The sequence below is a fragment of the Lampetra planeri genome, chromosome 15, assembly GCF_965212315.1.
Source record: "Lampetra planeri chromosome 15, kcLamPlan1.2.h2, whole genome shotgun sequence".
Lineage (NCBI taxonomy): Eukaryota > Metazoa > Chordata > Hyperoartia > Petromyzontiformes > Petromyzontidae > Lampetra > Lampetra planeri.
The window spans coordinates 592,905-611,725 of NC_136121.1; the positions used below are offsets into that span (position 1 = coordinate 592,905).

An 18,821-nucleotide genomic window follows, 5' to 3' on the forward strand; every position below is an offset into this window, starting at 1 on the left:
CGTAACGACACATCTCACAGCGCAGACGCCCCTATTGGCAGCAGTCTCTGTGCGGCAACAAGGTTACTCGGTGCGACGCTCAGCAAAGGGCGTTCGCCTGTGAAGGAGGGTTGAGTAAAATGTGGGTAAATCCATCAACGTTTGCCAATTTGAAACGAAAATAACATTGTACGTTTTTTGAGCTTTTGGGGGAAAACGGGAGAACCTGGAAGGAACCCATTGCAGAACTGGGGGAGAAAATACAAACTCAGAAAGGCATCCAAATCAGGAATAAAATCCATGCCCTTCTTGCTATGAAACGCGATTGTGATCGCCACACCACCCTGTCCGCCATGAGGAGGAATCTTTCATAAAACGCAGCACAACATTGGGAGCACGGCTCACAGCCCCACGGCCTTGATGATGACCTCTCGGAGACACGGAGGAGGCAAGGAGAGCATCATGATTTGCCCTGCCGTTCAATGACAATCTTCACAATTCAGGGTTACGATTCGATTCTATTTTAAACATTGCAGTGAATGTAGCCACCTCGAGGAGCTACAGGCGTTGCGTGAACCCGTCCATACGCTACGTGGCGATGTTTAAAGGCGTTGCGTGAACACGCTAAGTGGGAATTGCCAACGTTGATTCTTATAGGCAGGAGTGAATGCACGTATTGTGAGCTTACAAACGATGAAGATCCGACGTATCGCTACACCCCTACCCGAGCCCATTGCACTCCATTCACTGCCGTACCGCTCACCAGGACTGGCGTTGCGAGCAACCAACGCCAGCACGGGTTGAGCGATGGTGCCCCGTTCGCAAACAAGCGGTCGTTCTCCCAACAGGAGCCGATTCCTCAGAATTAAAAATGCACCCAACATTCGTCGTTGCACCGCGGCCCCAGCGGCCGAATTTGTCCAACGCGACTCCGCTCGCTTTCTACCCCCCCTCCGGATCCCGAGCGCCTCCCCCCTTGCGCCGACCCGCGCCCCCCCCCCCCCCCCCACGAGGCCCTGGGGCTCCCCCCAGCGCCCTTCGCTGGCGCACGTCGGCCGTGCTCGCCGAGACCGCCGCGCGCCAGCCACCCGCCCCGCCCCCGACGTCCCCGGCGCCCACCGTTATCGTCGCACGTGTCGGAGTGCAGCGAGGCGAGCGAGGGGCCCTCGGGCAGCGTGGGGCACGGGTAGGCCGGGTAGCAGGAGGAGCCCAGCTTCTCCTTGCCCAGGCCCAGCTCCCCGTCCACAAGCTTGCCTGCAGAATGAGGGGGGGGGGACGCGCACACACCCACGCGGTATTCACAACAGCCTCATAACCACTCGGCATTCACAACACACCCAGCGGCACACCCATCGTGCAATCCCTTGCACAGTGAACTCGCTCATGTGGTACATACAGCAACGTGCAAAGAGGCGTGTCACAATCATTTGGATAATAACACTGGCAACCAAGTCACGACGTGGTGTGGGAGAGTTGTCTCTGCAGGAGGAGGAGCACAAGCTGGACCCTGCCGAGGGGTTTTCCTCAATCAGCGAGGTCTGGAGAAACCATCGACTCACGAGACCCTTAACTTCGTACCACTTGGAAGGTGGGACCACGATGTTGTGCAAGGGTATTGCAGATAAGATGAGGATCGTGTAATGGTAAGTCAACGTTGTTTGCTCGATGGCAGACCGGCCGTCCGAGAGTGGAATTTCCACCAGCGGCTGAGGAACGCCAATTGACATGAGCGACGGCCGACGTTCGCGATCCGACTCGTCGCAAACGAGCGCAAACCCGCGAAGGCGATTCCACTCGAGGTGCGGGGGGATAAATGCGCGGGCGGGCTACGTACCCTCGCATTCGAACTCCCACATGCTCTTCTGGATGGAGTCGCAGTCGGACGCGGAGTTCGAAGGCGGAGGCGGGGGCAGGTTGGGCGCGACGCTGCACACGGCGACGCCGCGGCGCGCCCGCCCCGCCGAGTCCGGGTTGAACGTCGAGAACTCGGAGGGGTAGTCGGCGCCGCCCTCGTACGAGCCGCGGTCGAGGTTGTTGCGCGAGTCGCTGGGCACGCTGGGCGTGTAGGAGATGGGCCGGACGGGCACGGGGGGCGGCTCCTCCTTGCGCTCGCCCGTCGGCGAGCGGCGGCGGCCGCACAGGCACTTGCGCGCCACGACGACGAACGCGACGATCAGCAGCGCCAGCAGCGCCAGCGAGCCCAGGCCCAGCATCTCCTGCCAGCCCACGCTCACGGTGGGGTAGACGCTGGGCAGCGTGAGCTGGCACCAGTCGCCGCTGTAGCCCGTGGCGCAGCTGCAGTTGAAGGCGGCGCCGACGCTACGGCAGGCGCCGCCATTCTCGCACGGGTCGCTCGCGCAGAGGTCCGCGAGGAGCTCGCACCTGGCACGCGCAGACGCTGAGGCGTCAAGCACATGCGCGCGCGGGGCGCCAGCCTCGGGCAACACCTCTCGTGCTCTCAACTTCGCTTAGAGATTGGTAATTATATTATCCGCTGGTCGATCAGTGGATAATGTCAGAATCAGAATTTGTATTTACACAGAAGTAAAAGAGGATGGGACGAAAGAAGTCACTTTTTTACACAGGTGGCCTTTGGGTGGGAAAGCTCAAGGAACACTGCCCAACACAAATTGCATCGACAGAAACGTCGCCAAGCCAACAACTCGAACGGGGCGCGCTGCTGCCAACAGTGCACACACCCACGAGTGCCCCCCCCCCTCCCTCACAAAAAGTAAAGTGCAAAATATTTACAGGCAAAAGTTTATACGACCACACAACATCAATGGCCACGTAGTTGCGTTGTTTCGTCGTCGTCATCATCATCATCATCCATGATCAATCGGCAGCTGTGAACGTGATAAGGAGGAGCTCTACCTGAATGTTTAAACTGCTTAAGAAGCACAACAGGTTGTGCGTAGCTCAACTGATTCACAGTGAAGTTCAGACTGAATGTTTAAACAACACGCTGCATACTCTATACTCTTTGGTTCTTTCGGTAAAGACACGGAGTTAGAAATAAAATAAAACAAATCACGACGTTTCGATCGCAACACAAGCGGTCGTCATAACGCTGCATATTTACGGCTGCCCTTCCAGCGGCAACGGCTGGTGACCTGAGCCGACACACACAAGTAGTACAGTGCATCTGTGCATGCCACTCTGTGTCTGTGCATGCCACTGTCTGTGCATGCCACTGTGTGTCTGTGTACTCATGTGTCTGTGCGCTGGTGTGAGCCGGTAGTAGAATAAAAAATCAAGTCTCTCGAGGCAAATCACCCCCACATTCTCCTTCAATCATGGGATGTGGGAAGCTAAGCGGTTTGAGCAGCCTGGTCACTGCCGGATGTGGTTGCGTGGGGTGCGAGGTGGCCAGCGGGTGGCAGTGTGGAGCGTCATTCCCCACGATCCAAAATCCAAGCAATCGTTTTCGTGAAATTGGCCAAAAATCTGAATAACGCAGGGGCCCTCCTCTGAATGGAAGTTTCCGTGTTGAGGCTTTTCTGGGTGAATAATTGTCATCACAATCATCGATGCTGACACTGGGTGTGATAACCTCACAACGCTTATCGGTCAAGCTACGTGGAGACTGCTGCTTGCGTCCACCGTGTTGTTACTCTGGTTGAACAGAAGCTCTACGAAGCGTGTCTTTCATGCACCTGGATACATATTGCAGGAGGCTTTGTGGAATTCATTTTCTATAAAAAAGTACGCTTATATTTGGTTCTACATGAAATGGAGACTTCGATAATTTCCAAATTCACACTGTATGAACTCACAACAGTTTTCCACATTTGGAATGTGCTTCAGAGTTTGACTCTTAAGTAACGTCCTGCACGATAGTGCCGATGTTGCCCATGTGGATCGCGCGCGAGACAAGAGCGTGTGTGAACTGTAATGCAGTGTGGAGCTGTAGTACAGGGAGTGGTTTGCACGATGTGCTATGAATCCATTGACCAGATTGCCGCTTACGACGAAAAACAGGGGCGAATATTTGAACCGGTCCTGGGCCTCCCCCAGGTCGACTCGGAGAGTTAAACGAGTACCCGCCGCGGTGTGTAAGCATCAGCACCGGGCAGACAAAGGCGATCGAATGTAGTGCTGGCCACCCACCCCACCGGCACTTGCCCCGACAATCTGTTAACGGCTAGACGGGGGAATCATTGTTTCTATCCGTGAACCGCGACGCGACGCTACCTCGAGCCCGTGTAGAGGCTGCGACATCGGCAGAGGAAGCCGCCGGCGGCGGCGGCGATGCAGGCCCCGCCGTGCTGGCACGGGTCCGAGCTGCACGGCTCCGTGTGCACCTCGCAGCGCGCGCCCGCAAAGCGGCCCGCACAGCGGCAATGGAAGCCCCCTGCGGCAGGCCACAGGCACAGCGGAGCACCCAGGGGTTCCCTCGGCGCGTAACGACGACGACTTGCACAGCAGCCGGAGCTGACTAATGACGCTCGAGCACCTGCTACGCACGTATGTTCAACCTCTTTTGCACCGTACGTAGCCAACTGTACTAATCGACCCACATCGATATTTACCCTCTCGTTAGTATCGAAGAGGTTAACAAGAGGAAGTGACGATCGCCGTTGCCTGGCCGGTCGGTCACAGCCGAAATTACATGGCCGCACGTTCAGCTACATCGAATAACCCCACCCTGTAAGAGATTCCCCTCTGATTTGGGTATTCACACAATTTAAACGCAACCTATCCAATAAACAACAGGTTAATACAAACATGAATCCAAAAACAGGTTAATTACCACCGCTCAGAGGAAAGATGTTCTGACAGAATGGACTCCTTCTGCAAGTGCGATGTAACCCAGTGCTGTCCGATGTAACCCAGTGTTGTCCGGAGCGCTCTTTCGGGAATTAGTTCGGCACGCCACATCTATCTCGCCTGGTTTTATCGAGATGGATGTAGGTTGGCGATACAGGGGTCACTGTGGGGGTCACTGTGGGGGTCACTGTGGGGGTCACTATGGATGGGTGTATCTTGCATTCTAACCGTCGTGCCAAAGGCCAATAATTATCCCTACTCCAACGGCCGTGTTCCAGGAAATAGTCGAGTGAGAACGAAGCCTTAAATGTAACCCTCGTGACCAGAGATGGAGCACGCGCTGCCGCACTCGGTCACGGCCAGAGTTGATGCCTCGAAACCGAGGGCTGCGTTTAACTTCCCAGTCGCCCCCATTCGTAGCGTCCGGCCCTGGACGCGCGACGCCGTGCATTCTCACGGACGAAGCGGCCACGAAACCTGTCAACGCTGGCAATTCGCCCCATTGCTGGCGACGAAGCCATCGGCACGTTTTCGCCAACAATCAAGCGGGATGTGAACAAATGAATGGGCGATGAAGCACAGGCAGGACACACTGGGGATTGAGTAACTGGGGGCCGAGTTATACGCTCGCACTGCGGTACCGTTGTGTGGCGTGGGCACGCAGGCCCCGCCGTTGAGGCAGGGGATGGCCGCGCAGGCGTTCTCCGGCGACACGAGGCAGCCGCGGCTCACGGCGCGCACCTCCTCGACGCGCGCCTGCGCCCCCTCGCCTTCCAGGGACAGTCGCTGTCCGTTTAAGACCACGGCGTCCAGGCAGCCGTGGAAGCCGGCCTCCGCCGCCGGAACGGAGCCGCTCACGCCCACTTTCGCCATCGGCGCTCGGACCTAACGCGGGGTCATGGGGTTCAAGTCTAACTTTAGTTCGTGTAACAAGTTTAGAAAGAATGGACACAAGGATATACTCTTCTGTAAGTGTCCTGGGGTATTACCGTGCCAGTAGGGGGCGGCGATTACCGGCACGCAATGGCTTACACTTGTGAATGACATCACGGGGTCTTTAAAGTTCACTGTGAAGCAGATGTCGCGTAGTATTATTATGGTTGTGTGTGGTGTGTGGTAACCATGCTGTGTGTCCCGTACTGTGTGATTGGTACCCATGCCGTGTGTGTGTGCGGTCGGCATGCTGTGTGTGTCCCTTGCTTGTGTGTATGTGATTGACACCCATTCTGTGTGTGTATCCTATACTCTGTGTGGTACCCAAACCGTGTGTGTCCCGTGCCGTGTGTGTGTCCGTGCAGCGGTGGTTACCCGCGCCCCCAGGTAGAGCGAGGCGTCGAGGTTGAGGGAGCGCAGCGTCCCCGCGGCCGTGCCGCGCGCCTCGTGCTCCGTGTCGACGACGAGCCGCGCCTGGTTCCCTGTCACCTCCAGCGACACCGAGTGCCAGTGGCCATCGTTCACCGGCACGCGCACCGACACCACGCCGGGACCGCTCCCGCAGTCAAACTGGAACTGCAGCATGCGGTCCACAAGCTGCACGCACAAAGAAAAAGACCCCCCCCCCCCGTACGGCCTTGAACAGACTGTTGGGGCGAGCACCGTTACAGCGAGCAGCAGCTGGGAAGGCTGCATCGGCACGCGAGGGTGCAGGTCGCCAACACCGCGTTCGGCCTCCTCCGTCTCCCCTAGTGCTGGTGTTTACGACACACCGCACAAGATACTCATTCAAATCTGAATCTACCGAGGGGAGGCCCAAGACCCGGGATTTGTCACTGATGTTGGTCGTCAGCGGGAATCGAACTCAGGTCGCCGGGTTCAGAGAGCAGCGCAGCGATAATGGCTAAACTACCGCTCATATTCACACACAAGGAAGCGCACACACACGAACACAAATCCACATACACGCTTGTAAATCCACGTATACACAAATACACGGAACGGTGTTTGGGAACTTTAAGACTGGTGAGGGGGGGTGTGAGGTAAATGATCTTGGCAGTAAATACATTTTTCTACGCCGAAATTATTTTTTTATTACCAGGTAAGGCCCACTGAGCTATTATCTCTTTTTCAGAATCGACCTGACCAAAAATGATAGCTCAACAAAGTGGCTTATCTCATGGAAATTTCTAACAGCCAAATACTCTCAACGCATGTTTCTAAATTTGCAGGAAAAACCGGAGGACCTGGAGAAAAAAATCCACATTACCACAGGGAGAACGTTGCAAACTCCATATAAACAGGAGTCAAGGTCGGGATTTAACTCACGACCTCTTGCATACCAGGCAAGGTAGTTAACATCTCTCGCCACTGCCGCGCCCAAATAATTTTACTATGACTTTAAAAGTATCGTCATGCTTGTACCAGGGAAGGCCTCACCGAGGCTCACAACTCATTTGCCGGAGGAACCCTGTGCCACATTTGCACAGTAGGGGACGATGTTTTCTCTGTGCATTCCCAGCCGAGTAATTTGCCGGTATTTTTTTGCAAGGCGATGTTTTGCCAATTGGGAGAAGTGAGGAGGATATCAAGGGATTAGTGGTGGTGTGAAAGCACAACAAATAAGAAAAAACAACTAGAGACATTTTCGCCTGCGAAGCGTTTGTGTTCACGACGAGGATTATTTTGATTTGTCCTGTTCATTGTATTTATGCACACGGGACGACTTTGAGCACCCAGAGAGACCCCGGCTCTTCGTCGCTGCCCGATGAAGCTCAGAGCGCTTGGAGGGAAACGTCGCCGTGTGTCGATGATGAATTCAGCCTCCCAAGCTACTGGCGAGGAGCAGCTTTGTCGGTCAAAATGTGATCGACACATTGGCAACGTGCGGACAATGTGTGTCAACGCGACAATCTCGTCGGGTGGTGGAGGGCTGACGACAAAATGCTGGTATCAAACTACCACCACGTTGCCGAACTCAAACACGAATATCGATCATTGCGTTCACTACAAATACAACACGTGTAATGTTTAAATATGACACAAGCGAGTGGACTGTGCGGTGAGGTCCGGGACTGACCTCGAGGACGGCGTAGTCGGTGCCGCGCGCGTACACAAGCACGCCGTGGGGGTGGTGCGTGCGCAGCCGCAGCGACAGCTGCAGCGTGTCGGCGCTGGCGTCGCGCAGCGCGTAGCGCACGTACGAGCTGCCCCTGAACGTCAACGCCGACTCGTCTGTCCGCGCGCACACACACGGCGGGACACACAGAAGCGCACAGACGTGAATATACACAGACACGTGCTTCGTCTCGGTTTCTAGCTTCCTCAAATCCTCCGTCCCTCCACTACCTGACCCACTTCCCGACCCCCCCCCCCCATCTCTCTCCCTGTTTCTCTCTCTCACTTCCCTGTCAAGTTCCGTTTTGCTTTTCCGCTGCTCTCCGTTGGATGCCCTTTCATTCTCTCGCTGCCCTTCTCCTCTCCACCTCCTCCTCCCACCGCTATCTCTCTCCCTCATCTCGCTCCCTGCCTCAACTTCCTCCTCGGTATGATCGTGAGAGTATGATGATACGATAGCACGATAGGGTGGGTGGAAGCTGACTCAGCACTGTGGGATGCACGTGACGAGATGCGGAAGACGTCATCACACAGCTGTGCGCGGTGACGTCACCGGCGGGCACGCGCACTTGGGAGTGTGGCACTCAGCCAGACAGGAATCCACCCAGGTCATCCAGCCAGAAAAGTTGTATTTAATACAGTATGATATGCGCACAGACCTATACACCCAGAGCTGATCTAGGGGAGGCCCAGGACCGGTTCAGATAATTGTCAGATAATTGGCCGTGAGTGGGAATCGACCTTGTGTCGCCATGCTCATACTGCAGTGCGTTAACCGCTATAACACCACTCCCCAAATAGAAACAGTCGTGGACACACAAAAAGACAAAGATCCCCCGCATAGCCTTTGACAAACTGTTGTTAGTGAGCACCTATGAAGGCCAAAACGGTTCACGAGGGGGTGGGTGGCCAGCACCACGCTAGACCGCCTTTGTCTCCCTTGTGACAATATTTACACACCACACCAGGTAGCCATTTTAGGCTGAGTCGACCTAAGGGACGCCCAGAAACAGTTCAAATAATCGTCAATTATGTTGGCTGTGAGTGGAAATCGAACTCGGGTCGCCAAGTTCGTAGCGCAATGCGCTAACCGCTACGATACCACTCCCCAAATAGACACACACACGTAGACAAAGATCCCCCGTATAGCCTTAATAGACTGTAGGGGCAAGTGCTGTTACCGAGCACCTATGAAGGTCGGCACGGCACACGAGGAGGTGGGTGGCCAGCACCACGACCCTTTATCTCCTTAGCGGCGACATTTACACACACACACACTGGGTACTCATTTGAGGCTGAGTCAACACGTAGACACACACACGTGGACGCACGCTCACCCTGGCAGGAGCGGCCGGGGAGGCAGGTGCAGCGGAAGCCGCCGGGCAGTGCCGCGTCCTCGCACCGCTCACCCTCGCCGCACGGAGCCGCGTCGCACGGCGCCGCGCCGCCGTCGCGGGCCTTGTGGGGGGGATCCGCGCACGCGGCTCCTGCACGGGGGTGTGGGGGTAGGGGGTAGAGGGGGGTCAACAGCGATCGCGTGCCCTGGCGACGAGGGGCGGTGTGGAATCCGCGGCGGCAACGGCTCAGAGTCTAAGTGACGGAGAGCCCCGAAGCGGCAGGGTCAAGCCGTCACGCCGCCCCTCTCCCGGGCATCGCGGACAATTCATGTCACTCCCGATCAATTGTTGCACAAGATTGAGCCGCAAGGTGGCGCGGTGATAACACTTGTGCTGCGTGAGAAGGGGCCGGGGTCCAATTCCAGACTCGGGCGCTTTCTGTGGTCTGCCCCTGTTCAGCGATGGGGTTCCTTCCAGGTTCTCAGAGGTTTCCTGCCATAACTAAAATAAAACACAATGTAACCGGTATTCCAAAGCTGAAAATGTATTTGCAAATTACACAATTGGAATTACATAGCAGCACCATCGCCCCCTACTGCAAAAACCTGTCAAGATCCTCCTGAAAAGGAGTCATAGTGCCGTGGTGTAGTGGAGTGGTGCAATGTAGTGTGGTAGTGGTGTGGTGGGGTATAGTGGTGCAGTGAAGTAGTGCAGTGTCGTGATATAGTGGTACAGTGTAGTGTGGAAGTGTAGTGTGGGTGTAGTGTAATGCAGTGGTGTTAGTGGAGCAGTGCAATCGTGTGGTGGAGTGGTGGAGTGTAGTTGTGCAGTGTAGTGGTTGCGTGTCGTGGTGGTGGAGTGTAGTGGTAGTGTAGGGTGTGGGATGGTCAGCGACGAAGCAGCAGTACCGGTGCAGGCGCAGTGTGCCGTGCGGTGGTGCCGCGGGGTGACCAGGCTGAGCCGCGCAGTGCTGTAGGTGTGCACGGCGCCGCCCGAGTCCAGCGCCACCGACTCGCGGCAGAGCGCCGCGGCGCAGCCGTCGCAGGCGAGCGCCGGCGGCCACGCGGCCCGCAGGCCCACGGCGTCGCCCAGCTCCCCCAGCGAGCCGTTGAGCTGCTGCAGCAGCTGGGCCTGTGGGAGGAGGCCCCCGCCGGACGGGCGCTCCACCACGAACAGCACGTCCAGGTCACCCTGCAAGGCCCAGGCCCCATCCCCCCCGGCGTCAGCGAGCTCAGCGTATGACGGTGACCACCACAGGCTGCGTGTGGACTCAAGAGCAGCGATTAACTTTGCACATTCCTATGACGAGGACCAGTCACATATTTTATCGATTGTTGGTGTTGATTTCAAGTTATTATCTATTTACAAGTGATTATTTGTAAATAAATATTGTACATTTATGTGTACATGCCCCAGATATATTATAAACTGACATAAATGAATACAGCTCAAAACACTATAGACTGGCCTCTACCATAATATGAAATTTTCGCTGTTAGCTCAAGACTATGAATAAAGATGTTACCCAATGTTCATATTAGCACGGAATTTTTTGTGAGCAGCAGTAACAGTCAAATGTTATTGTGAAGATGCGACCCGAGTGAAAAAGAGCTCGTGCCATGTAAACAATCAGCCAGCGGCTCAAGAGAAGTCATCACAGGCCCCTTGGAGTGCTCCCGATGGTGACTTCAACTCTTTATCTCTCATCAACAAACATTCAAACGCTCGCTACGGAGGCTGGGACACAGCAGAGGTCCCCACCGACGTCATTTACAAGAGCCACCGGTGTGCTGTGGCCTGCGTCTCCCCGTAGGGAACGTGCGCACGAAGACGGGTCTGAGCGAGTGAGCGAGCGCGTGGCGCGTGCGTGGTGCGTGCGTGGTGCGTGCGTGGTGAGTGCGTGGTGCGTGCGTGCGTGGTGCGTGCGTGGTGCGTACCCGTGGGTCGGGCTGAAGGCTCAGCAGGCGCACGTCGGCGTGCCGCGCGCCCAGCAACGGCGGCAGCGCGCGCTGGAAGTTGTGCGCGTAGCCGGCGACGAACTCCTCCGGCGAGACGGCGCGGAAGCGGAGGAGGGCGGCGTGGCGCAGCGCCGCGTCCGACACGGCCTCCACGCGGATGCTCACCTCCGTGGGCACCGAGAAGCGCCCGTCGCTCACCGCCACGTGCAGGCGGTAGCGCCCGGGTGCAAGCGGCGCGCGCGCCACCAGCTTCCCGTCCAGCGGCCCGACGGCGAAGGGCGGCTGCTCCTCGGCCAGCGAATACCGCAGCGCGTCCCACACGTCCAGGTCGGTGGCGTGGATCTTGCCGAGGACGCCGCCGGCGAAGCCGCCCGCCTCCTCGGCCGCCACGATGAGCACCTCGAGCGGCACGACCGACGGCACGCTCACGCTCTCCGGGATCACGCGCACCTCCACGCCCGCCCGCGACGACAGCGCCGGGCGCCCGCTGTCCGCCGCCTGCAACGTCGTACAGGGTTAGAGGGTCAGGATTAGCTTCAGGGTTATCATTGAGTCATCGTATAATGACAACACGGGCAAGCGGTGGTGCTGATTTAGACTGGGGTCTCCCGAGCCCAGGGTAAACATTCCATCCCGACACCACAGACGCGTCTCTGCATGTCGCACAATCACGAATGACTCCTCACGCTGTGACCCTAAAGTGCGATGGACTGAATCGACTCAAGACCGGGATTTGAACTTATTCCCTTCCAATTATAAAGCCCTGCCATGTAGCCATCTGGTAGGATTAAGAGGAATGTGCGAGATTTTTTCTTAAAGAATTCCTTCATATGACATGACATGATTTCTGCAATGTTCTTAACAGAAAATCTTCGGGGTAAATTCAACACTACTTTAACACCTGAACAACTTTGCCATTTCTTAGCGTTTACTTTTTTTTGGTTCAATTTAATGTTCGTAAAACCCCGACGGCCACAAGACCCACGAAACGACGCGACCTCCCGAGCGGAACCGGCGGCGGCAGCCCCACCTGCACGAGCAGCGCGTAGTGGGCCTTCTCCTGGCGGCTCAGCGGCGCTGCGGTGCGCAGCGTCCCCTGGGCGTCCACGTAGAAGGCCCCGGCGTGGTCCCCGGGCAGCAGCGAGAAGGCGAAGGGCGGTCCGTTGTACGACGAGTCCAGGTCTGTCACCAGCAGCTGAAGCACGCTCGAGTCCGCCGGCCGATTCTCCTGCAACCCCGCAAACGTCCCTCCGGCGTTAGCGCCGGTGGCCGCCACGCTCGGGGGTTGAATGTGGTGAAATGTTAACTCCCTCGCCTGGTGTACAGGAGGTCGTAGGTTCGATTCCGACCCTGACGCCTGCTGCTGTATATTTGGAGTTTGCGCGCCTCTCTCCACGTGGTCGCGTGGACTTTTCTCCGGGTCCTCCGGTTTTTCCTTCCACGTTTAAAATTAACGTCACCCAATAAAAATATTTGGCTGCTGTAAACTTCCACGCGATGATAAGCCACTTCGCTGAGCTATCATTTGTGGCCATGTCGCTTCAGAAAAAGAGCCATACAGCTCAGTGGGCCTTAACTGGCACAATACAAAAATCTTGTTTTTTTTATGTCGCCGAAGCTCAGCTAACGGGACACGATCGGCCTCCAGAGTGCCGGATTCCGAATCCTCCCGCCACCACCGAGGGGGACCGCAGTCCACCCTGGCGCGAGGCCCCGAGGCCCTCACCTGCACCACGATGCTGTAGTTGGACTGCGCGAAGACGGGCGCATTGTCGTTCACGTCCGAGACGTCCACGTTGACCGTCACCTCGGAAAACTTGGCAGGGGTGCCGCTGTCGGTGGCGCGCACCGTCAGAGCGAATCCGGACACCTGCGGCGAGGGGAGGGGAGGAAAGGGGAGGGGAGGGGAGTCGAGGGGAGGGGAGGCGAGGGGAGAGGAGGCGAGGGGAGGGGAGTTACCGGCGATTAGAATTCAAGAAGAGCACAGCTCCAAAAGTCAACAGCAATGGGCCCTTTGCGAGGCTGTCAGGGCAGCTTTACGCGCTGCAATCGGAGTGTTGTGCACCACTCAAGGGGCGCCACCGCAGTCTCTAAATGTTGCAAAACGTCACGTTCGACAATGGAGCCATTTCTGAGTCCATTCTGCTCCACCATCGCACATCGTTAGCGAGCGACCCGGGCAACCGCAGCGATCGTTCAAAGCACCACCGCAAGCCCGGGACACCTCGCAGCGCCGAGCGCACCACACGCTATCACCGCCAGGACCAACAGACCGTGCGTCTCCTACGCATCGTGCGTTTGGTCACGCGCTCGCACGTCACGCGCGCGAGCAAGTGCAGCGCGTGGGTGGCGCGACGAGGGCCGCCGAGATGGCCGAGTGGCGGTCCCGCAGCGGGGCCTTACCGTCTCCCGGTCGAGCGGCTTGACGACGGAGAGCCGCCCCGAGCCGGGCTCCAGCGCGAAGTGTCCCCCCGGGTCCCCGCCCGACACCGAGTACGCCACGCGGTTGTTGTCGGGGCCGTCGCGGTCCTCGGCCATCACCTGGAGCCACACAGAGAGGCAACGTCGATGCTCTACTCGGCGGCGGTGACGTCGCCCCGACGCCTGCGTCGGGCTAGGTGCGCTCGTGGGCCATGTGAATTGACAAAAGCTTGCCGGCAGGAGGGTCGAGGGACAGGCCCAGGTCAGCACGTAGGACACATGTACAAGTACACGCATGTACACACAGACACAGATGTACATAATACAAACAAGGATTCATATACACGGACACTCAAATATATAACGTCAACAACAAAGATCCCCCGTATAGCACGGTGGGTGGTCACAACACCACGCCCAACCGCCTTTATCACCAGGTACTCATTTGAGGCTAAGTCGACCTAGGGGAGGCCCAGGACCGGTTCAGATAATCGTCACTGGTGTTGGCCGTGAGCGGGAATCGAACACTGGTCGTTAGGTCCGTAGCGCAGCGCGATAACCGCTACACTACCGCTCCCCACTACACACATGCACTTAAGACACATGCATACACATGCATTTGTATAGACAAGCAGGAATCATAATCATTCAATGGCCAATTCCCATAGTAAATTCTCCATTCATTTGCGTCATGGATTCCTCCATAAAAAATGCGTGCAATAGAATGGGATTTTGTTGAGATTTGAGATGAGCTGGGCTTTGGCGATGCTTAGCTTAGCTTAACATTGCCTATTCCAGCCAGGGAGAATGTGGCCAATCTCAGGCATCCAGAACGGACGAGAAAATGCATTTCTGATGCCTTCTATGTGGAAATCAGCCCAATTCATACATATTAATAAAGAAGTGCATCAGTGCACAGTAAAGCAGAATGGGAACGGGACCAAGGGGCACGGAGCAGGAATGAAGAAAGAAAGCCATCACCGACCTCAGCGGCTAACACTGACGGAGCAAATTAAAGTGCAACCGTGCACAATGAATAGCTTGCGAAAAGTAAGTTGTAAATAAAACGGATAATAAGTAAACAAACAGTTTTATTATTTAATGGGATGGCAAGTCCAGATGTTCTAGATTTGAAGTTTTCATGACTGCAAAGGTCCATACTCTTTGGTTTTTTCGGTAAAGTCAAGAAATATTCCCGTTGCTGGGCTGGAGTAACGGAGGCCGCACCCACGGAACCCTTCGAGAGCGAGTTGGGGCAAGCGACCGAGTGGGCGTGCGCGGTGGGGCGCGTTACCGTGAGCACGGCAGTCCCTGGCGGCGTGTCCTCGCTCAGCACGGCGCTGTAGCCGCGGCGGCCGAACTGCGGCGCGTGGTCGTTCACGTCGGTGAGGTTGATGGAGACGGTGGTGACGGCGCTGAGCGAGGGCGTGCCGCCGTCGCTTGCCTGCACCGTCAGGAAGTGCTCCCTCTGCACCTCGTAATCCAGCTCCTCCGCCACCACCACGATGCCTGTGGTTGGGGAGGGCGGAGCGGAGTCAGGGCGCGGTGAGGAACGCCGCTAGGACCAGGGTCTCAGCGCGACCACCAGCTCAAGCATCACCGTGGAGAGGATTCTCTCGCAGTGAATGATCCGGGGCAGCTGCTCCAGCTGGCTGAACCAGAGGGCCTGTAAGAGGAGGCCGTGGGGGACAGGTGCCGACTGTACAGCAGTGGCTGCTGGATGTAGCAAAATTAACTTTTTGACCATCGGTGTCACCGCCCACTGGGCGCCGTTAGTATTATACAACGTTACCAAGTTAGCGCAAGAGAGAGAGAGGTAGGTCGGGACGGGCACGCAGCGCCCCGCAACCGCCGCCACGTGAACGTCCCCCGAGCCAGGATGCCTCGCTTCGTTGCTGCACTTTGTCCCGGGGTGCAGCGACAGATTTTAGCCACGGGATAAAAGTGAAAGCGTTTGGTGAAAAGTTGTCGGTGACTGCGCGGTACCAATCTCCCTCCCCCCCCCCTCCGCCGTGGGGAAGGGACGGAGGCCGCTCACCGCTGTGGGGGTCGATGGAGAAGCGTCCGTGCTCGTTGCCGCCCACGATGGCGTAGGCGATGTCGGCGTTGGTGCCGGCGTCGCGGCTCACGGCGAGCACGGCCGCCACCTCGGTGCCCGTGGGAGCGTCCTCGGGGACGCTGCCCGAGTACTCGGAGAACTCGAAGGTGGGGGGGCTGTCGTTGACGTCCAGCACGGAGACGACGACCGCCGCGCTGGAGGAGAGCGCCCGCGGCGCGCCGCCGTCCCGCGCCACCACCGTGACGTGGTGCGAGGGCCGCAGCTCGCGGTCCAGCGGGCGCGCGAGGCTCAGCATGCCCGTGTCGGCGTCCATCTCAAAGTAGGGGTCTCCGGGCTCCTCCAGCGAGTACTGTACCTTCCGGTTGAGGCCTACGCACGGGGGCAGACCGACGGGGCGCCGCACCCGGTCACACATGATAGCCCAATGAAGCGGCTTATGATGTGGAAATGTATAGCAGCAGCCGAATGCTCTAATCGCACGTACATTCTAAATGTGGAGGGAAAAACCAAAGGACTCGGAGAAAATTCCACGTGACTACGCGGATACAGCAGGCATCAGGGTCGGGATGGAACAAAAATGGCAACTATCATCACAACCGCGTCATCAACGCAGATGACGACGGTGGAGAGCGCGAAGGTTCGGCGGCGGCGGCCGTACCTCGGTCAGGGTCGGTGGCCTGCACGCGCGTGAGCAGCGTGCCCACGGCCGTGCTCTCGTACACGCTCACGGAGTAGAGCGGCGTCGTGAACACTGGGGCGTTGTCGTTGACGTCCTCCAGCCGGATGAGGACGCTCGCCTGGCAGGAGAGGCCGCCCCCGTCCGTGGCGCGGGCGGTGAGCGAGTAGGCGGCCGTCTCCTCGCGGTCGAGCGGCGCCAGCGAGCGCAGCTCACCTGCGAGCACAAGACGCACGCGGAGCCAGCAGCGTGGAGGTCACCGGTTTGTGTTCACGCGCAGCGAAGCACGGCGAGGTAGAGACCCATTCATCATTGTCTACCGGGTGCTGCCGCGGGGTCCACTTTCTGCTCCGCCTCCTTCCCCCGAGATTGTGGATTTCCAGTTTAAGGAGGTGATGAATAAATAACACTCTGGAAAACAATGAAGCCTCTCGTGCCTCTGGGGAGGCTGCGTCTCCCGTAAAGACGTAAAGACGGCGGCGGCAGTTACCTGTGTCGGGGTCGATGCGGAAGCGCTCCGCGCCGGCGCCGTGCAGCGAGTAGCGCAGACGCGCATTCTCCCCGGAGTCGGCGTCACTCGCGTGCACCAGCAGCAGCGCTCGCCCCGCCGCCACGTCCTCCGGCACCGACACCGTGTACACGGCCTGTGGGCGCGGGCAGAGACACGGGCGCTCGCGCGGCGTCTAGAGCGGCGTGTGCGTGTGGGGAGCGGTGGTGTAGCGGTTAGGGCGCTGCGCTACGAACCCGCAGACCCGAGTTCGATTCCCGCTCGCGGCCAACACCGGTAACGATGATCCGAACCGGTCACGGGCCTCACCTAGGTCAACTCATCCTCAAATGAGTGCCTGGTGCGGTGTGTAAACATCTCCACTTGGGAGACACCCACCCTCCTCGTGTGCCGTGCCGGCCTTCATCGGTGCTGCTCGCTAACAGCACTTCTGTTAAGGCTATACAGGGGGATCTTTGCCATTGTCTTTGTGTGCCCCACGTAGTGTGTAGAGCAGTGTGTGTGTGTGTGCCCCACGTGGTGTGTAGAGCAGTGTGTGTGTGTGCCCCACGTGGTGTGTAGAGCAGTGTGTGTGTATGTGTGCCCCACGTGGTGTGTAGAGCAGTGTGTGTGTGTGCCCCACGCGGTGTATAGTGCAGTGTGTGTGTGCCTCACGTGGTGTGTAGAGCAGTGTGTGTGTGTGTGTGCCCCACGCGGTGTGTAGAGGAGTGTGTGTGTGCCCCACGTGGTGTGTAGAGCAGTGTGTGTGTGTGTGCCCCACGTGGTGTGTAGAGGAGTGTGTGTGTGCCCCACGTGGTGTGTAGAGCAGTGTGTGTGTGTGTGCCCCACGTGGTGTGTAGAGCAGTGTGTGTGTGCCTCACGTGGTGTGTAGAGCAGTGTGTGTGTGTGTGTGCCCCACGCGGTGTGTAGAGGAGTGTGTGTGTGCCCCACGTGGTGTGTAGAGCAGTGTGTGTGTGTGTGCCCCACGTGGTGTGTAGAGCAGTGTGTGTGTGCCCCACGCGGTGTGTAGAGGAGTGTGTGTGTGCCCCACGCGGTGTGTAGAGCAGTGTGTGTGTGTGTGCCCCACGCGGTGTGTAGAGGTGTGTGTGTGCGTGCCCCACGCATCACACCGGCCGGCCGCCTCACCTGCTGACACCGTGGGCGGTTGTCGTTGACGTCCTGCACGCGCACCTCCACGACAGCGCTGCTGCTGAAGGCACCGTCCGTCGCCGTCACGTTGAGCAGGAACGTGTCCTGCCGCTCGCGGTCCAGCGGCCACCGCACAAACAGCTGCGCCTCCCGCTGCTGCTGGTGCGGCTGCTGCCGCTGCGCCACGCTGATGCCGAAGTGGCCCAAGGGGTCTCCGTCTGGGCGCCCGGCACACGGCACGAGTCGGCCACAGCTCATCTCACCGTGTGCCTCCAGTTGCCGGGTGTACACGCAAGAATAAAAACCGCCCCTCTCTTCTGCACCCTTTTGGGCGATACGCCCAGGGCAGTTAAGGGGTCTCCTGGCCCGAAGACCTGGACCCAGTTACCGGCGGCTGACGTTTGTGACCTGTTCTCGAGTTCGAGACAGTTTTGCTACGGACTAAAGCCAGTTAAACGTCACCCAATGTGACCAGCGCGGCGCACTCGTCACGGACTGGACTCGTGGGGGTGCGCGAGAATAAAATATTCAGATTAACTTCTTCAGACCCACGGCTCTCACATAAACGCGAGACTCTCTATTCTATTCTCCAGCTGTGTGTTTATACACTGGTCAATCGGTCTGCAGCAAATTCATCATTGGTAGGAGACTCATTGGTGATGTGATAATAAGTGGTGTGGTGATTGATGTGGTGAGTGATGTGGTGAGTGATGTGGTGAGTGACGTGGCAAATGGTGAGACTCACTCCGATTAGCATGGTGGGCTACGTACTGTGCGAAGTACAATGACACACACAAGTTAATCGTACAAACACACACACACACACACAAGTTAAACATACACACACACAAGTTAAACGTACAAACACACACACACACAAGTTGAACATACACACACACACACACACAAGTTGAACATACACACACACACACAA

At 57.6% G+C, this 18,821-nt stretch overlaps 1 protein-coding gene across 2 annotated transcripts in view; it reads right to left on the reverse strand.

The window, feature by feature from the left end:
• LOC144722577 (protocadherin Fat 1-like) overlaps nucleotides 1–18,821 on the reverse strand; it is a 110,310-nt gene that overhangs the window by 9,424 nt on the left and 82,065 nt on the right. For both annotated transcript variants that reach the window (XM_078600774.1, XM_078600775.1), the window contains 17 exons: nucleotides 17,885–18,105; nucleotides 16,742–16,895; nucleotides 16,234–16,467; nucleotides 15,555–15,944; nucleotides 14,811–15,025; nucleotides 13,499–13,636; nucleotides 12,822–12,965; nucleotides 12,126–12,323; nucleotides 11,075–11,593; nucleotides 10,046–10,328; nucleotides 9,138–9,287; nucleotides 7,763–7,917; nucleotides 6,058–6,279; nucleotides 5,391–5,634; nucleotides 4,174–4,333; nucleotides 1,814–2,361; nucleotides 1,099–1,233 (listed from right to left, as the gene is read on the reverse strand). In XM_078600774.1, coding sequence (XP_078456900.1) covers nucleotides 1,099–1,233; nucleotides 1,814–2,361; nucleotides 4,174–4,333; nucleotides 5,391–5,634; nucleotides 6,058–6,279; nucleotides 7,763–7,917; nucleotides 9,138–9,287; nucleotides 10,046–10,328; nucleotides 11,075–11,593; nucleotides 12,126–12,323; nucleotides 12,822–12,965; nucleotides 13,499–13,636; nucleotides 14,811–15,025; nucleotides 15,555–15,944; nucleotides 16,234–16,467; nucleotides 16,742–16,895; nucleotides 17,885–18,105 — 4,110 coding nt within the window. The remainder of the gene's footprint in view (nucleotides 1–1,098; nucleotides 1,234–1,813; nucleotides 2,362–4,173; nucleotides 4,334–5,390; nucleotides 5,635–6,057; nucleotides 6,280–7,762; nucleotides 7,918–9,137; nucleotides 9,288–10,045; nucleotides 10,329–11,074; nucleotides 11,594–12,125; nucleotides 12,324–12,821; nucleotides 12,966–13,498; nucleotides 13,637–14,810; nucleotides 15,026–15,554; nucleotides 15,945–16,233; nucleotides 16,468–16,741; nucleotides 16,896–17,884; nucleotides 18,106–18,821) is intronic.